Source organism: Neopelma chrysocephalum, unplaced genomic scaffold (assembly GCF_003984885.1).
Source record: "Neopelma chrysocephalum unplaced genomic scaffold, ASM398488v2 Primary Assembly neopelma1_69, whole genome shotgun sequence".
In the NCBI taxonomy this organism is placed as follows: domain Eukaryota; kingdom Metazoa; phylum Chordata; class Aves; order Passeriformes; family Pipridae; genus Neopelma; species Neopelma chrysocephalum.
This window is the reverse complement of record NW_020897729.1, coordinates 3,600,093-3,618,961: the sequence shown is the minus strand read 5'-3', so window position 1 is coordinate 3,618,961 and position 18,869 is coordinate 3,600,093. Positions and strand designations below refer to the sequence as shown.

At 38.7% G+C, this 18,869-nt stretch overlaps 1 protein-coding gene across 1 annotated transcript; it reads right to left on the bottom strand.

The window, feature by feature from the left end:
- Positions 1 to 162: 162 nt before the first annotated feature.
- KNG1 (kininogen 1) lies at positions 163 to 16,360 on the bottom strand. The gene is made up of 11 exons (XM_027685680.1): positions 16,047 to 16,360; positions 13,083 to 13,193; positions 12,073 to 12,157; positions 9,570 to 9,742; positions 7,761 to 7,868; positions 5,562 to 5,643; positions 4,828 to 4,994; positions 3,333 to 3,440; positions 2,343 to 2,432; positions 741 to 870; positions 163 to 404 (listed from the first exon to the last, which is right to left on the bottom strand). Exons 1-11 carry the CDS (start codon positions 16,239 to 16,241, stop codon positions 217 to 219), a joined length of 1,437 nt encoding a protein of 478 aa, XP_027541481.1. The 5' UTR covers positions 16,242 to 16,360; the 3' UTR covers positions 163 to 216.
- Positions 16,361 to 18,869: the final 2,509 nt, after the last annotated feature.

Below are 18,869 nucleotides of genomic sequence, written 5' to 3'. Positions count from 1 at the left end.
GGCAGATGAGTTACACTGATTTACATATTTGCAAATATATGCAGATACACAGTATTGCCATATGGTCTTGGGTCCCCAGAAGTGCTGCTGACCTACTTGAGTCTTTCAGTTAACAGAATAGGAGCTTTTGCCTCTTCACATTTTATACATTTCAAAAGGCACTATTTTTCTTTTTCTCTATGTATCATTTCTGAAAAGGATCCTACAATGTTTGAGTTATTGTAAAGCATCTGCGAGATCAAAGTCTTCCTCTTCGTTTGCTGTTGCTGAATCAACATTTTCTGCTGCAGAAGGCAAGAGATCCTCATTTGTGAATTCTCTGGGAAAGCTAGGAGAGTCTGGAAGATCCATAATTTGTTTCCATGGTTTTCCAGGACATCTGGGGTGAGGAGATTCTGGGCGATCTGGCAACCCATTAAATAAAGAAGTATCAGGAAGAATTAGTGGCTCTGCAGGTGTACTGGTTTCCTTTCTTGCAATCCCTGGATTAACCAGCTCCGGTACTGTTTCAGCACTGGATGATGGGACGGTTTTGTTTTGATTAAAACCCCTTTCACTGGACTCCCCAGAAGATTTGGGGTTTGGATGTTTATGTTTACTGGTTTTACTGTGTTTTTTATGCCCACACCCATGGCCAGTTCTGCACCCTCGACCAGTTTCATGCCCATGCCTTTTGTCAGACTCATGATCGTTTTTACATCCATGCCCACGCTTATGCCCATGTTTATGCTCAGGTTCACCTTTGCCTTCTGGTTCCTGTCCATTGTCTTCCTTTGTTTCTTTGCCAGGACTTTGAGTGTCTTCTGCAGTGAGTAAGGGTGCAGCACTCCGGAAAGGTGTGAATCCAGGAGGCCTTCTGGCAAAATATTCCTAAAAGACATAGCCATAATAGCCACATTTGTTACATGAACAAGAACAATTGCTTCAGATTTGGGAAATTCAGAAGCTGGCCCATTGTAGTACCTGAATCATTTAGCAGATTTTTAAAGTAAATTAAATAATTCTCTCTTCTATCTGTGATAAGCATACAAGCATAAATATCCTCCCAAATAATTCTGGAGTATTTTAACAGCTATATGTCTACATCACTGAAATTCTGCCAGTTAAAGAGAGCAAAACACATGTACTGGTTTTAATTTATGAACAATACAGTTGATATCTAGGACTAAATGTCCCCACAATTGTTAGATTATAATACTCCGATGTGTAAAACCAATTTATGCTAAAGGCTAACACATCTCTGAGTAGTATCAATAGCAAAATATACAAAAGATCTGTGCCATTTTGTTATATAAAATGTAACTATTCAATTTTTTGCCTCTAGATTTGGCATATGCATTTCAGAATACTGCCTAGAAATAACACACATAGATTGAAGCTGATAATATCAAACACTCGGTTGTTATTGAGTGATCTCTACTCCCCTATCACTGTTCAACTGGAAGACAAAGGCTGAATACTTGGTGCACAGTCACTGTTCAACATGGGTTTCATTTCTCTCCACCAAAGCCTCTGATCATTATCTAACTGCAAATCAGAGTTATTTGGGATGGAACTAAATTTGAAAGTTGAAGTGGATACAATATTGTAGTGAAAATAGAGAGGAAAGATATTAGTTGATACATAATGGATACGTAGTTATGGAGGTTCTGAGCACAGTGAAGTTATTAATTACGAGGGCAGCTTAATCTGTCTTTATTCAGTGTAGCATGGGAATCTCTGCATTTATTAAAAAAACGGCAATCATTAGAAAGTTCCGATAATAAAAATATTTATATTCCATTCTGAGATTGTCAAACTGACCCATGTTCAGGGCTAGTTAATTGTGGAGCTGAGTAGGAAGAAATTGAAAGATCCTCTGGCAGAGATTGACAACGGTGGCAGGGGATCTGCCACTCAACTGATATGAAAAGGTTCACACATGCTTTGGAAATCTGTGGGGTATAATTATTGTGTTGCCAAATACATTTTTGTTTTAAGTTTCAAACCTAGTATGAGTAGTAATTTAAAGGAGCTGATGGGGCTTGATACTTCAGAGCATAACTGACAATACAGAGGAGCAGTCAACAGGCAGGACATTCTCCCTGTCCTGTGGCCTTTGTTGCTGTGATCACCTTGTTGGGCACTGTCTCACCTTGTGAAGAAGCTGACTTCAGTGTGACAGGTTGCTCGGGTTAGAGGGTGAGAGGGAGAAGTGTGGCATTACTGAGATTGTTAAAAGAACTATGTGTTCCTTTATTTTTGGTACAAAATATGGGATAATTTGGAATAGATAAAGAATTTAATGACTGCCTTTGTTCTTTGCTCTACTTAAGATGGTGGGTGATGAAGAGGAATCATACCACTCTCCGTTCTTCAGAGCAGTTAATCTTTGGAAAGATTTTATTCTCCCATGGGATCACATAAATTTGTGCTTCACATGACAGTGATGCCTGTTGACAAAACAAAACCAACACATTAAGGCAACAAAACATCAGACACAAAGGAAGAGAGTTGTGCCTGAAAAAAGAATGTTTTTTCTAATAATATTTTAAAATACTTGGAACTTTACCCAAATATTTATGAAATCTATCTTAGCGATGGATATTTATTTTTGAGGTCATAGTATGCCTGTGTGAACACTTTAATTCAACTTTGGATTTGAGATTGGGTTCTGAAAATTGGATCTTTCATCTCCAGCACTTTTGGACCACTAACTTTAATCTTCATGATATTCCTAAGAAATATTGTTTGTTGATAGTATTTCTCCTACTAAAAATTGGGAAATTGAAACAGAGATAAAGGCTTTTTTTTAATTATTTTGTGCTGTCTACTGCACAAACAAATTTTAAAATCTCACAGGTAAGCGCTTTTCATATGATGGGAAAAGAGAGGGGGATAAAGCCCCCGTTCCCAAACAACTCCCTTGCCAGTGGTTTCTGGCCCTATCAGTGACTTTCCAGTGTTGGGAACACTCCAGAGCCATCATTCCTTTGCACACAAGTAACACTCCAGTCTCATGTTTTCCTTAGCTGTGAGTCCACAGACTCAGGAGCATCGCAGCTATTTCATTTCTCAGCAGCCTCATCCTTTCCTTTCTTTGGTTGATTATTATCAAAAGAAAGTTCCTTTGGCTTTGCAGTGAGCACTGATCCTGCAGCTGGAGTGACTCAGTTTCCTAATATGTCACTGGCTTGGGTTACAAACAGTGAAAGCTGCTTTCCTTGAAACAAAAGTATACTGAAAGAGGTAACAGAATTCAGGATGTGCTTTTACTGAAGTGTTTACAATTTCTGGTGCAAATGAATTTATCTATTAGGAACATTACAGTTGGCAACATCATCATTACTTACGCTGTCTAATGTGGCTTCACAGTCTTCATTAAGGTTTTCAAACTCTTTCTTTGAGCAGTTTGTCTTCCAGGCTCTAAATTTTACTCGATAATTTGTTCCTGCAACCACCTGAAAATGTAACAAAAAGGCTTTCTATGCTAAAAGCATTTTATTGAAAAGGGTTCACAGGAAAGATGGTTTTCTACAAGCTTATACTACTTATGTCCTACAAGTCCTAACCACTAGGCCAATATATATTAAGAAGAACAATATTAAAATATTTGTCAGTAAACCTATCTGCTTCTAATCAACTAACTTATTTACTCCAGTTCCCACTCTCAAAAATTCCAGCATTGAAGCTGAAGGAAACAGAAGAGGCCAGAATAATATTGGGCCCACAATTTTGACTTTGTTTCATTAGATGCCTGAAGTAATTTTGTTAGTAAGAGATGAAATCATTAGAGATAGCACTGTAGAGAGCCAAATATGATGTAAGAAAAGTGGAATGTGAGTAAAATGAAGTGTGTGATGAATGGGCTCAGCTGAAAATGAACCTATTTGCCAAACTCGTTAAAGAGAGAATCTGCAAGGGTTCAAGAATGTGCCTGCTATGAGTTCTCTTAGTATTTTTCACAGTGCTTGAGATAATATATCTTGTTTCAGAGACAGCAGGCAAAACATGAAATTCTGTCTCTCTGAAGTCTATTTTAAAAATGTATCCGTGCTAATATCAGTATGATATGGAAAGTCAGAAAGGAGAAAAAAGTTTGAAAGAAGAAAAAAGGAAGAAAAAGCACAGATATTATTAGTAAGATAACATGAGCTGTTCAGAAAAATTCTGGTGTGACCAAGTCTTATTTTCAGTTCTGTCTTTAACCTCTGTTTTGATGTGTTGGAACAGTAAACAAGGCAAATGCAAATGCTGACCAATATTATCCTCCAGATTCCTTGTTCCTCTTTATCCAGCTCTATTTCTCTGTTTATCTTATGTTATGCACAGATATCCTTTTCTAAATCTTGCTGGAATATTATTCGCAGAACAATCAGTATATAAAATAACAGATTTCTAAGGTAAATTGAGAAGCCTCATTTCTTGGACGCTGCACCTACTCTAGGGTGGACACTGCTTAAAATAACAAAGAGAGTATTGGTAGGGTAGATCAAGGGAGTAGTTCTGTCTAGTAGATCTTTTATGCTTTAGAAGTCTAAGGTATGTTACAAAGGCTGGTAAAAAGTGGGATAGATAAAAGAAATAAAATACTCTGAGTCAACCTTCTTCCCATGCTTTTAAAATCATTTTGTTTTAAGGAAAAAATTAAATTTCAAGAGATGGGAGATTTTTGAATAATTTTTGAATGCAAGACAAGATGGATAAAATTTTTCAAGAAAAATTGCATGAATATTTCAGTTACCAAATGTATCAACACTTAGAGGAAAACATTATTTCAAAGCTAAATACAAACTTTAGCTAACATTCAGCTCAGACTAATGATGAGGTCATGCCTGTAATGCCAACCTGAGATGTTGCTGATTCTATTTCTCCGTGTTTATAGTAGAAATCATCATTGCTTTCCGAATTGTACTTCTCCATAGAAACCTTCAGTAGTTCCTTCAGTTCTGGACTGGTTCTTGGGATAGGCACTGGACAGCCTGCACAAATGGCAGGACGTACTGGTTCCTCAACTGAAAGAGACCAACAGATTTCAGATCTAAGAAACAAAAGATTCAATGTACATAAAGGCTGGGAAAAACAGTTAGTTATGAACCTCTGCCTTTTGGAATGCTTCATATTTGGGTCTATGAAATGAAACCAAAATATCTTTGAGTTTTGTATGATCAGCAATATGACATGTTGGTTATCTAGAAGAGCACTGCATCAGCATCTACTGTCACATTGGCCAGTTAACAACAGTTCTTTCATAGAAACAAGAATTGCGTGTGCCTGCTGTGGGTAGTCAGCATATATGGAGAGGGAACAGCTGCATGTATGGGAAGACCTGGTTTAGGTGAAACAAGAGGTGCAAGGTGCATGTAATCAGCAATGAATTTGTGTGTTGAAGAAAACCGAGGCTGAATGGGTGAGAGTGCAGCACTTACTACATGGAGTAGTACTGTGCTCCCTGTTCTAAAGCTCTGAAGCTGTGATAATCTGTGGCCAGATAGATGGCATGGGGAAAAAGTAACACTAAATAACAATAAAAAACATTGAAAATTGCAGGACTATTTAATTTGATAGTGCCTACGACATACCTGGAAATTTGCATTCATTCTTGATCTCTTTAATCTCTGCCTGAAGATTCTGATATGCTTTGGCCTCACATTTGCCTACACGCTGGAGTAAAAAATGCAAAACAGCTCCTTGTTATTTAGAAATAATGAACAAATTCACATCTTAATACCTTCCTGCTAACAGAATAAGTCAAGCATGCTACTAATAATTCCTTCCTTCCTTGAATATACTGGAAGCCAGAAGCCTGACAGACGTCTGCAGAGCCATTAAAGGATCAGGATTCAAAAAGACAACTTGGAGAAAATAAGATCATAAAAGAGAAGGCAAATGAACTATTTGTATATATTCATTACAGTAAAAAAATGAGGAGGTTTACAAGCCAGAATCCTATTTTATGGAGAACTCTGTGGAATTTCTGTCTCAAACTGTACAGATCAAAAAGAAAATTATGCAATTATCAAATCAAACATTACTGAGTTTCTTGTATTTATTCAGGTCTTCTAAAAGAACTATGATAGGTGACTTGCTTTGAATTGCCTTGATATATTAGGGCTGGAAGAAAGCAGATATTGTTCTGTTCTTTCTTTAAGAGGTTATAGAGCCATAAACTGATTCCACCATTCCAGTGATTAGAAATGGTAATAAGGAAAGAACTGGAGGGAATGAATACATCAAGGAGAGATTGAGGGTTTTGTGATAAACAAAAGTAATATTTTGCAGATTTGTCAGAGTTCTTCAAAAGCATCAACAAAGATGGGTAGAGAGACTTGTTGATAAAGTATACAGAGATTTTCAAAAAGGTTTTGGTGAAATCCTTTATCAAATTAACTGTAGAATAAGAAGGAAGGCTTAAAATTCAGGATCAAGATCTTAGGGCTATTACAGATACTTGAAAATGTAATCCATAAAAAAGTCTACTTAGTGGTGGTTTAGAAAAAATAATAAAAAATAATGTCAAGACTTATTATCTGGGTTAAAGAGACTGACATTATGCCCCAGTATAGCTCAGTGGTTCACATGTGTGTTGAATACAGGGTGCAGTTCTGGTTGTCCCATTTAAAAATGAATAGTACTGAGCTAAATAAAGGTACAAACCAGCTTCCATGGAATTTGGTCATTTCAAGGTGTGGAATATTCGTGGAATATGGTAGTCTAATAATATCTGTCAGTGATCTATTAGCAAGACTGCTTAACAGTTCAGGGGATAAGTGCTAATGATCTAATCCCAGAAACCCTGGGTCACCAAAGCATGTGAGTGAGGGAGAGCTCCTGCAGTAGGTGAGGTGACAGAAGTCATCACCTGTAGGTGACAGCTGGGGAAACTCAGACTCAAGCAGATTAAGTAAGTTGCTTAAGGTTTAAGGGCAAATGAGGGTAATGCAGGGATTTGCTTCAGCTAGTCTGGTTCTCACACTTCTGTTATTTACCACAATGTTGCCATTCTTTCCCTTTTTGATCAATTCATATGAAACATTCTCGAAATGTACAAGGAGTAATTGTGGAACAGGAGAGGCTCTTGAATGTAACCCTCAGTAGTGCAGTTCCACAACAGCTGAAACAGGTGCCAGTCAGTCCCCTCCCGTTGACCACCACTGCTCATTGTGACTCTGCATTCCTGCCCTCTGCCTTGTGTTTGCAGAATTGTTTGTCTGATCCCCTTGTGAGCTGATTCAGGGAGGTCAGTTAAGAGAGGAAGCCTCTATTTTTGGTACAGCTACTTCAGTTCCAGGTCAGAGAAGCTGAGGGAGGAACTTGTTTTTGCAGCACTGTTTAGCTAGATTATGTATATTTGTTTATAAATTTCTTTTGAAGTTCTCTTATTTGGACTGTGGTAGAGATTGAGTAATAATTGAGCTACTTACTTTTCTTAGAACATATGTCTTAAGTTGGAAAAATGGTGCTAATTTTAATTATCACTTCTTGGGTTGTATATGAGTAACTTCTTGAATATCTGGATAGGAACTTCTCAAGGGATTTATTATTTGTGTGAAACTGTTTAGATTCTGTAGAGTAATCTGTAAACATTTCAGTGGTCCTCTTAGTCACTGATTCAGGAGAAAACATGGATGTTCTAATTGCATAAATAGTTATGTATAAGACTGGATTTAAACTTCTTTCACAAAGTGAAGCAAGACTATAAATATTTTCTTGAGTCAGATCTCAGTGATTATTTGTTAGTATGATATTTTCTTGATAAACAGATTTTGAAGATTACTTACACCTCTAGAAGTAATTCTGCACTCTGGAGTTAAATCTGGAAATTGGTCTTTGGAGCAATTTGTCTCCTCAATTTCATATTCAATTTTGTAATTCCATCCAGCTACCACCTGGAAGAGATATTTTGGTTATACCTGACTTAAACCAATACAAAATTGCAAGTTAAACTATTAAATGTGATTAGCAAAGAAAGCAAAACTATCCTTCTAGTGATTTCCCATCAAATCACTTTGCAATCACTAACCATAAAGTGTCCATGGACAGCAAAAATATTTTTGTCCTTGTGATACAAAAAGTAAACTAAGTCCTGCATATGTGAGAAGTGCACTTTGTATTTGGTTTTCGCTTCTCCTGGCAAACCTGCAGCCTCATCCTGCTGGGTTTCTTGCACTCTCCTCCAAAGTGGCTGTTACTTATTACTCCCAGTGCCAGGAAGCTGGTCTAGATAGATGACTACACTAAGACAGTCTGGCAAGTCCTGCATTCCTGAGCGTGGGACACAGTAAAACAGTATCTGAATAATGTAACTTTATGCTGCTGACATAATTTGTTGTTGAGTGTCCTGCATTTATCATCTACCCATAATTGTGTCTATCCCAGGCTTTACCTTCTCCCACACACTGTTTTGTCCAGGTTTGTGACCCTTTTTTAAAATTTCTCTCTAGGAAGCTGTTCCATTTTCCTCACTGTGGCTACTACTTCTCACCCATGAAATCTCTCCATATCTAGTGTTGGGTCAGGTAACATTGGGTTAAAAAGGAGAAATAATCAAATATAGGAACTTTCCATCCCAGATCAATTGAAGTGGAGGGCTCTGACCAGTCTCTGTTGGCCAGAGGTGACATGATGGTTCTCTTTCCAGCTGCTGGATTGCAGTCTGTCTGTGACATTGTCCTATGGCTTAAATGTTGTGCAAGTTTGTCTTTGAGCAAAGAGGATCACTGCCCTCAGTAAATATAAGGAGGACAAGTCTGAATTAAGTCACGGGTCAAACTGACATGAGACCAGAAGATGCTTATTGACTAATACATACATATTCAAAGAAAAGGGTCTGTACTTGGTGTCAGGTTATATACTAGTTAAAAACCAAATAAGAAACTTTACTTTCTAGCAATGTCACACCAGTCCGTAGGAGAGCCATTCACAGGGAAGGAATTGTTGCATGGAATACAGGATGACACAGAATTTCTACAACCCAAGCAGTCATTTCTAGCAAAACAGATATTCCTGTGTGCAGAAATATTTCTGTGAGTGGCATTCTGGCTTTTTGGTTTTCTTCCCATTTTTCTTATGTGGCATTTACCCATCCTATAGTGTACAGCAGCTGCTGACATATGGGCCCTACTGCCTTGCAAAAACATAGATGCCTGCTGCTGTTTGAGAGGCTGGAGAGTATGTGAGACATCTGTGCAGGCTGGCAGCTTTGGCACAGACCCCAGGAGAGATCTGCTCCTGCTGGAGCCTCAGGAAGAGGCCAAGTGAAGTACCCAGGAGCATCTGAGATGACACAAGATGCATATGTCAGCACTGAATGCAAATAAACTGGTGCTAAACACCAGTTAGATGCAACTGCAGATAAAGAAAAAAATGCGTGTACTATCAAGTTGTCAGCTCTGAAAATCCAGTAGGTAACCATTAATGATCCCTTATAAATGAAGATAATTATTTATAGAGTCTACACTTTATGTGCATTTTCTATGCTTTGTTATGAAATATAAGCCACCTTAATATCAGAAAAGTGCACAAAACAAAAAAGGTACCTGCTTTGGGTTGCGTTTTTGGTAAAATTTAGAGAAAAATAATGCACAAACCTGTCTTTTGGCTTGTTTTATTTCCACAAGCTTGAAAAGGGCAGGCTCATCACCCTCCTTATTAAAGGTTTGAATGGCTTTTTGCAGAATTTCTGACACTCGTGAACTGTCACTTGGTATAGGATGATAGCATCCAAGACATGGAACCTGAGTAATTCTTATCTTTGACACATCTGGAAAAGAAAGAAACCAAAAAATATAGGGCTTCATGTAAAACAGCTTTAGGATTAAATTTTACCTGGGAAAGAGCAAGAACCTTTCCTGCTTCTAACTGGTGTGATGAGCAAACCCCACATTCCAGTTTCAAGGCCTGCAAAGCCATTAGTTGTATTTAGAAACATGCTCTGGTTTGTGGTGGCAGAGTCCATCCATGGCATGAGGATCCAGGCGTGGTTTCAGCAGTGAACTCCATTTGAGCAATTATTGAATCTTAGAAAAACCTTGCAAGTACTTTTGACACCATTAAGGAAGGGTCATTTCGTTCAGTCAGGGAAGAGCCAGTGGAGGCTACAACTCGAAGGGGATGTTCTTCAGGTTCCTCAAAGCTCACCCACAGTGGCAGCTGCTTGCTGTCCTCACGGTGTTTGGGGATGGGGACTTCAGCAGGAGCGTTTTGGCTCAGCCATGTGAGCTGTTCTGACTCTGAGCGCCCTTGGGACTGCAGTTGGACTATTCTAGTGCCCCTGCAAGTCACTGTGGCTGCCAGGTACCACTTGGTGTAACCTTCAGGTTTAACCAGCTGGCTTGGCTGTGGAAACACAAGCTTGACAGGGATGCTCAAACTTCTGTTTCCTACTACTAATCCTATTAACTCTCTTTCCTTTCTAGTAATCATGGATTGGATTTTCATAAATTAATTTTATAGTTCAGTACATAAATTAATTTCACGATTCAGTGAGCTTGAGAATGAAAGTGGGACAATATGTGGTCTCTGTGGAATTGAAGTAAAATTTGTGTGCCTGATCTTCAGCTGGCACAAACTGGCTTTAATGAAGTTACGCCAGCTTGCACCAGCCAGGAAACTAGTCCAGGGTCAGTTAGATCAAACTGTTTCACCAAAAAGGCTGAACAGTGTGGTATCTAATATGATGGGGAAATTCCTCACCCCTCAGGATCTGTTGTTTTACTCTTTCTGTTTGAATCCTTTGCATCTGGTTTGGCTCCTCTGTATGTTTGGAATATCTCAATGCAAGCAGTAATATTTAGTCTTAACTCTCTGAGGGGTACATGAACAAACTCTGGCCCTTAGTATTTCTAGCATCACTTATTTTGACTCCATAATGACAAGTATATACATGTTATAGAAAAGTGTGACCATGTTTTCAGTAAGTAGTCACAAAGGAGATAATAAACCAAGAGCACACCCAGTTCTAGACCAATGGTGGTCTTGGCACTTTCGTAAGGACAATGCTGAACAAATGTGTGTTCTTTTTTTAGAGTTGCTACAACTTGGTAAGAAGAGATGAGCTTCTTAGGCTGAATACATGATTCATTTAATTTATGTATGTTTTTTAATGCTTTCTAAGCAAAGACTCAAATGCAAATTTCCCGTGCATTCTTTTACTGGCAACTAGATGTCACCATTGCCTTACAAAAGCGGTAGAACATGGAGTTCGTGTACTGCAGTTCCTAGAAGTACACTGGCTGTAGGTAAAGCCATTTTTGGCTTTACAAAAAAAGCCCAAATATAAATTGCCAAACATCTCAGAAATCATGGTAAATACTTCTGTAGTTAATAGACAGATGAATGTTTTAAAGCTAGCTTGGATATGTCTTTCAGAACACCAGGCATAGAGCTCTCAGTTGCAAAGTTTTAAAACGATGTGATCTCTTTTTAATAAAGGAAATTTCTATGTGAATATAATAGTCATATCTGAATATCTTATAGGCTAGAAATGTAGTAATGCTTATTGTTAAGGTCTAAAAGATATCACAGTGTCTCATATAGTTACATCACTGCTAGATTTTTATTTTGTAAATGAAATTTTAGGGGTTTTTTCTTGGTTGAAGTAAGTATTTATTTTGGTAAACTTTAACAGAAATACTAATTTTTAGTTTGGAGAAAACTGAGGTGCAATTTTGTCATACAAATTTTTTTTCCTAGTGATTGCTGGCACAATTTTGTATGTAAACAAGTAAGGACAGAAATTTGAAGTGTGACAAGTTGTATTTAGTCTTTTAAGTTACTGGGATGCTTTTGATCTTAAGCAAATTAATTTTAACTTCGTATAATTTCAGTGCTTGAAGAAACTTACTACACACACATGCTCATTTTTATTACCCTGGACAGTCAGTGCTTCACTGACTTAGTCTATATGTGTATAACAGGGAAGTGAAATTCTATCCTTAACGTGTAGTTGCTTATGGAAGATTATTTATAAATGCCTGAATAGAATGATAAGGAACTGCTACCTTTAAAATTACCTGAAAGTCTCAGCATTATATTTATTCCATTCTTATTTGTCAGTGTATTTGTTGAATACTGTCCCAAATATTTACATACCTGAGAAAATTTTGCACTCTTGGGAAACATTACTTGTTTTTTCAGCATCATTCATGTGAACTCGAGCTGTGCATTCTCCTGTTTGCTGCAAAAACAAATGGCAACAACTGTCTTAAACTTGCTGAGGAAAAATACAGTGCCATATATTCCTCTAGTTGAGCACAGCTGACAGTTGCAAACAGATTTTGGCAAGGGGTTGATGTGTACATTTGTAGTAGTGTCTAATTTGCTCTTTTTTTTTCTGGAAAAGGACCAGTTTTGTTGATTGTGAGGAAAGTAGGGGATGAACTGAGCAGATAACTTGAAAGATTGCTTTGTGTTTGTATGATATGTATTGATTAACTGAAGAATTTATAGTCAGAATAGTGGAAATTAGCACATCCTCTTGAACAGAGACTGTATAAAATATTTACCCAATTTCCTCTTTGCTAGTACAAGACATGCAGCAATGACCATGACATTTCATATAGATTCAAATAATATTAATCATCCTGTGAACTGTGTGAAATACCAGTACCTTCTACTGGGAACAAGCAGTGTTCCTGCAGTGTGTGTCCCCCTGTTGTACCTTCTACTGAGTGATCTCTGGTAGCACGAGCCAGGCCTGCTTTGCACAGCTGAAAGCCCTCTGCCAAATTTTCCACCATAGTGGCTTCCGTGTCAGCATTTGGTTGTGCAAGTTTCCATTATACATAGTTAACAGAAAGTTTTACAGCCCTTGCACACTCACGTGTGCACGTATCTTATGTTGGGTTTATTGTCAACCTTCATATTGCAGCGCTGAAATGTTCCTTTCTGCGTATGTTCAGGATTGTAAAGGAAAAATTATTGTAATGGTTAACTTTGGAATTTTAAACATTTCTGTACTGTACTTTAGTCATATAAGCTTTCAAAAGCACCATAGCTAAAAAAGTTAATTTTTCTACTGTATTTTCCCCCAGGCAATTACATTCCTGGTCATTATACTGATGTTTCTGTACAGAGAACTTGTAAGAAGAACAAATACTTACAGCCTCTGCAGATGGTTTGTAATGACAGTGTTGCCAGGATTTGTTTTCCTCAATGGCACAAGAAGTTTCAAGTATTCGGTATTTCACGTAGAATTGTGGGTCAGGACCTGCCTGGATTAGAACAATATACATGTCATCATTTGCATAGTAATAAATCAAGTGAAAAGATAAGAGCTCCAAAAAGTAAATGCTATTCATCGGTTACCTTGTATTTTATAGTATGGTTTCATATTGGCTGCTGGTCTCCCAGATCATGGTAGTTCAAATATTAACTTATCTAATTATATTACTTAGCCCTTACCTACAATAGCAATATGTTGATATAATAGATACAATATGCTCAACTACCTTCATTTTAACTTGTAGTACCAAGGGGTTTAGAACCAGGAAGAAGCATTTAGGTTTTATAATCTCATTCAAATGTACTCCAAAAAAGCCAGTTTGGGCAGCTGTTTGGGTAGTTAGCATAATCACCAGCTTGGACTGTGCTCCTGTCTGACTCCCTCACTCTCACTCTTGGCCTCCTCCCAGATCTGTCTACTTTCCTTCTGTGCAGCTCCACTGGCAGCCCAGGCACAGCAGCCCTCAGGCAGCCTGGCAGTGCCCAGACGGCCTTTCCTCGGTGGTGCCGGGGAACTTCAGCTGCCCTGCCTGCGGGAAGGGGCGAGGAGGGCACGTGCTCTGGAGACAGCCTTTGGCAGTGCCTGCGGTTTTCTGTAGGCACTGAAGGCTGAGCTGCAGCGGAGGCAGCCTCAGGAATCACATAAGATGAAATAAAAAGTATTAAGCAAGGCTTGGCCTGGCCAGTGGAAGTATTTCAGAAGTTGATAAATCAGTAGTGGGCATTTTCTCCTTGCCATAAATCAAGTAGTGAGTCTGTGTCTACAGGTGACAGTGACACATTCTAAAGTTTGTGGTTCGTCCGTTAGAGAAGGTATGAAGTGCAAAGTTACTAATCTTTTACAGCCACTAAAAATGCTCTGCCAATGTGACTTTTCAAATACAAACAGGCAGTTGCTGTACTTTAGCACTGGTTATTCTTAAATAACCAGTTATTATTCTCTGTCTCTGCTGGGAGAATTAAATGATAATTCTTGCCTTAGTGGTACCAAGAAAGTGAAGCTGAGCTGGCGTGGGGGCATATACTGGATTTACACTGATGTAGACACAGAATTATATTCTGCCTTCTCTCAATTCCTGTTATGTATTGCTACAGCTACGAAGAAGTGTACAAGTACCTGATATAATAGTTGCAGGTTGTAAAAAAGGATAAAAAGGGCCCTAAAAATATAATAGACTTAATCCTCAGCAGAAAGAAATTGACATTTATGGAGCTGCATCAGATTATATTATCTGGGACTTAAAAAGAGCCAAATTCTGTTCTCTGTTGCAGTGTTCTAAATCTGCAATAAATCAGCTCAGTGAGTAAACAAAATACATAAGAAAAGACATTGTTTCTGTATGTTATTTGCTATTGGTTTATTTCGTTATTATAATGAACAGCTATGCCTTTAACTGGGGCAGGTTTAGTCTTTCACCAGTCAGCTTTTATGTTTTATTACCCTATCAATAATGAATGTACATGAATATGTAATAACCAGCTATTTAATTAATGCATTCAACATTGTGAGACTAGCAAAGAGTAAAATCTATACTCTTTTTAGAAAAAGAATCTCAAGTATGAGGAAATTTCAATTGCAGATTCCTTTTCTCCGTTTTTTACTTAACATCATAATCGGATCAATGATTCAAAGTAATAGTTGATTTCCACTTCAGATCTTTTAAGAAAAGGAAAGATGGATATCTAGAGAAGGAAAGATGAATAATAATTGCAATAAATATGTATTCTTAAAAATACAACATTATTCAAGGTAAAATACTGAAACGCCTTTGAGAACATCAGCAAAAAGAAGGTGGTATTACAGCTCTGATACAGAGATGTTTGCATTTGGCTATTGCTAAAGATATGTGTAGTTCAGTGAAAACAGTGAGACCATTTATTTAATATTAATTGTATAAAGGATTTCCTGATTTTAGTCTTTGTCTCCACATGCTTAAATCTCCCCAGTGTGTAAACAGGAACACCAGAGGGCAGGTGCCAGGAGATGTGGGGAGTTTGCTGTAAGGCAAGGAATGCACGTCCCCTTTCTGAGGTCAATTTCTATCTGGTTAAGAGTGTCTTGTGATTTTGGGCTGCAAAATATTCCCTCTGACACTGAGTTTCTTGTGGTTTACATCTGAAAATCCAATCCAGTAGAAAAAAATGCTAATGTTATTTTCAAGTAAAGTAATGCTTGTCATTATTATGGTAATACCATCTTTGTATGCTTCTCAGAGGTAAATACTCTTTTGTTAGATTAAGGCTATACAGAAGGACTCCAGGCAAAGGATCATGTTGCATTCTTTTTTTTCCTGTAATTTTAGCTGTCACCCTGTTTGACTAAAATACCACCTAGTGCTGTTCGTTATATCTGACTTAGGACAGGTGTCAATCAAATAATATTCACAAATAATTCAGAGTATTGCCAAACTTTATCAGGTAGTTCTTTTCTATGTGTGACACCTGCTCTTGCCAAGTCAAGATTATATTAATGTTTTTAGTAAGTGGGTTTTTGCCATTGGTCTGAAAACCTTAGTGATGATGGAAAGGGATAGAATTCCCAACAAAGAAAGGAGAAAACAGAGCGGATTAGTAAGACAAATTGTATTAGTGATAGAAATTTCCTATTGTATTAGTAAGCAATTCACCAGCACACATAGTTCTGTTGATAAGAACATAATATTCATCCCTGCTTGTCATGGGAACGAGTATCTTACTGTGCAAGTCACTTTGATTTTTTAAAAAGTTTTTGGAATACACTGTGCTGTCATACTTGCCCCCTTACCAATGAGATGGAGATACACTGATTCACACTGTATAAACAATCCCAACTCTTTTTTTTTTTTTTTGCGAAGTCTACTTACAGTTCTCTTGGCTTCCATCACCACGTATAGAGCAAATTGATTGCCAGTTGCTCTCTCTCCATTGTACTTCTGCAGTGCTGCGTCGACAGCTTTAAAGACATCAGGATCATCACAGTCCGAAAATTCATATGGAAGAGGAATGGCTCTGCTGCAGAAAAAACTACAGCAGAGTGCTAGTACAATGAAAGGTTTCATAATTGGATAAAAAAGCCACCTGAATTAGAAGGCTCTTTAAAAGCCAAATGGAAAAGAAGTGCCTGACAGGGTTTTAGTCACCTCTTCTGTTTTTCAGGAGCAATAGCTAAGTAAACAGAACAAGTGGGCTGCTGGGGTTGGTTGGTTCTCTTCATAGCCTGTTTATACTGCAAATAAACTTCTGAGTTTATCTAAATAAACTTTGTGTGGTCACCAGAATGACACTAAGGTTATCCACCTGCCATCCAGATAACAGGATAAATGGCTGCAGCTGGGGACATGTTTAGACCAAGCAGGACAGATCTTGAGGAGAAGAGAAAGAATGTTTGTAGCTTTCTGACTTCTTAACATCTAAACTGCTACTGAGAATGAATTCTACAAGGCTTAAATAAAACACCCAAGAAGGTCACAGTGGCAAGGAAGTTCTGGACAACAACCTTATAAATTTTGTAGGTCTGTTCAGTGTTCAAACTGCAGTAGTTCTGAGAACTGTAGCTCTCAGAACATGTTTGAAAAAAGTCTTTGGACAGATGTATGTGGTTGAATGTCACATAAGTCTTCAATAGCACTTGATAAATGTTGTCCTTCGCAGTACTCTTGGAGATGTCCATCTCTGCTGCCATGCAGAGACTGCCTTTGGACCATGGATTAGTCAGTCCACGGTGCTTTGTTACCTTTACAGACATGTGACACCCAAGAACAAAGGATTAAACAATGTTCCCTGTGTCTGGCAGAGCCAGGATCAGAGCTGGCTGAGAACATCTGGTGCTTTTCTCCAGTGTTTGGCACCACATAGCTTTTCTTTGGATTTATGAACACCTTGGGATTTCCTCGGCTCCTGTGTTCCAGCTGTGTCTTGCTGTATTTGGTTTGCATGGCAAGGTTTTGGTAGCAGGGGGCTACAGGGCTCACTTCTGTGAGAAGCTGCTGGAAGCTTCTCCTATATCTGACAGAGCCTGTGCCAGCTGGCTCCAAGGTGGATCCAGTTCTGGCCAGGACTGAGCCCGTCAGCAGTGGTGGTAGTTCCTCTGGGATAACAGAGTGGAGAAGGGGTAAAAAAGAACTGGGGAAGAACAATAGCAGAGAGAGGAGTGAGAATATGTGAGAAACAACTACGCAAACACCACCATCAGTGAAGATGGAGTGAGAAGAGATGCTGCAGGTGCTGGCGCAGAGATTTCCTGCAGCCTATGGGGCAGACCATGGTAAGACAGGCTGTCCCCCTACAGCTCATGGAGATTGGTGGTAGAGCAGGGATCCACCAGAGCACATGGATTCCCCATGGAGGCTGTGACCCTGTGGGAAGCTTGTGCTGGAGCAGGTTTTCTGGCAGGACTTGTGACCCTGCAGGGGACGCTCTCTGGAACAATTTGTTTCTAAAGGACTGGATATTGTGGAAAGGACCGACACTGTAGCAGTTCATGAAGGACTGTGTGCAGGGGGAGGGATCCCAGGATGGAGCAAGGGAAAGACTGTAAGGAGTCCTGCTCCTGAGGAAGAAGGAGCGGCAGACGCAACATGTGGTGAGCTGACTGCAACTCCCATTCCCATCCCCCTGCACTGCTTGAGGAGAGGAGACAGACATAATTGGGAGTAAAGTTAAGCCTGAGAAAAAGGTTGGGGTGGGGGAAAGGTGTATTAAAGATTTAACTTTATTTCTCATGATCTTACTCTGGTTTGATTGGTAATAGATTAAACCAATTTCCCTAAATCCAGACTGTCCATGATAGTATTCAGTGAGTGATCTCTCTCTGTCCTTACCTTGACCTGTGAGCTTTCTGTTGTATTTTCTGTCCCCTGGCTGGCTGAGGAGAGCAGTGATAGAACAGCTTTGGTGGGCACCTTGCACCCAGCCAGGGTCAACCCACCACACTTGCTACAAGTTTTGATTAAAGAAAATGAACTTTAGTAGAGACTATGGATAAACTGTGCCAGAAATAAGATTGTTTATATATGTTGACAGACTTCTAAAAGTTAGTCAACCTTCACTCAGTTACACTGAGTCCCCATTTGTTTCTTTTCCTTCGATGTAGCCTTAAGACTTTCACTTTATGCTGTTAAAGAGCTATTTTGAGGATGAAATTACTAATTTTTTGAGATTAATCCCAAGTTCTTACTTATGAGATGGGTGTTCTGAACCAGCTCACTGGGGTCCTGGGACTATCTGAATGGACTCAACCTTGATCTGGGCTGGAGTATAAAGAGGCACCACTATTCTTGCTTCCTGCTCCTCCCAACTCAGTTTCCATTGAGGAAGGTTCAGTGATAAAGAAAACATTTACATGAAAGAGTTATTACATGCATCTGCTTTCCTCTTCCCCTGAGAGCAATTATGAGCTATTTGGAAAGGGCTGTCCTTGACTGCAGTATTTCTGGGTATCACCACCAGCAGCTGTAGCAATGGAAGCACCTGTGTGGGACACCCTGCAGTGTGAGACTGCAAGTTGTTAACTGTTCTCAGACCTTTTCTAGGTAAAGGTGGTAACCCAAACACCATTAGTGAATTTATGCTAGAGTTTGCTTCGTGGATGTTTAAATAGCTTAGTAGTTTAATATAATTTATTAGTTTAATATTAATAGCTAAAAATCCATAGTAAAAAAAAAAAAGACAAAACTTAGGCAACTTTG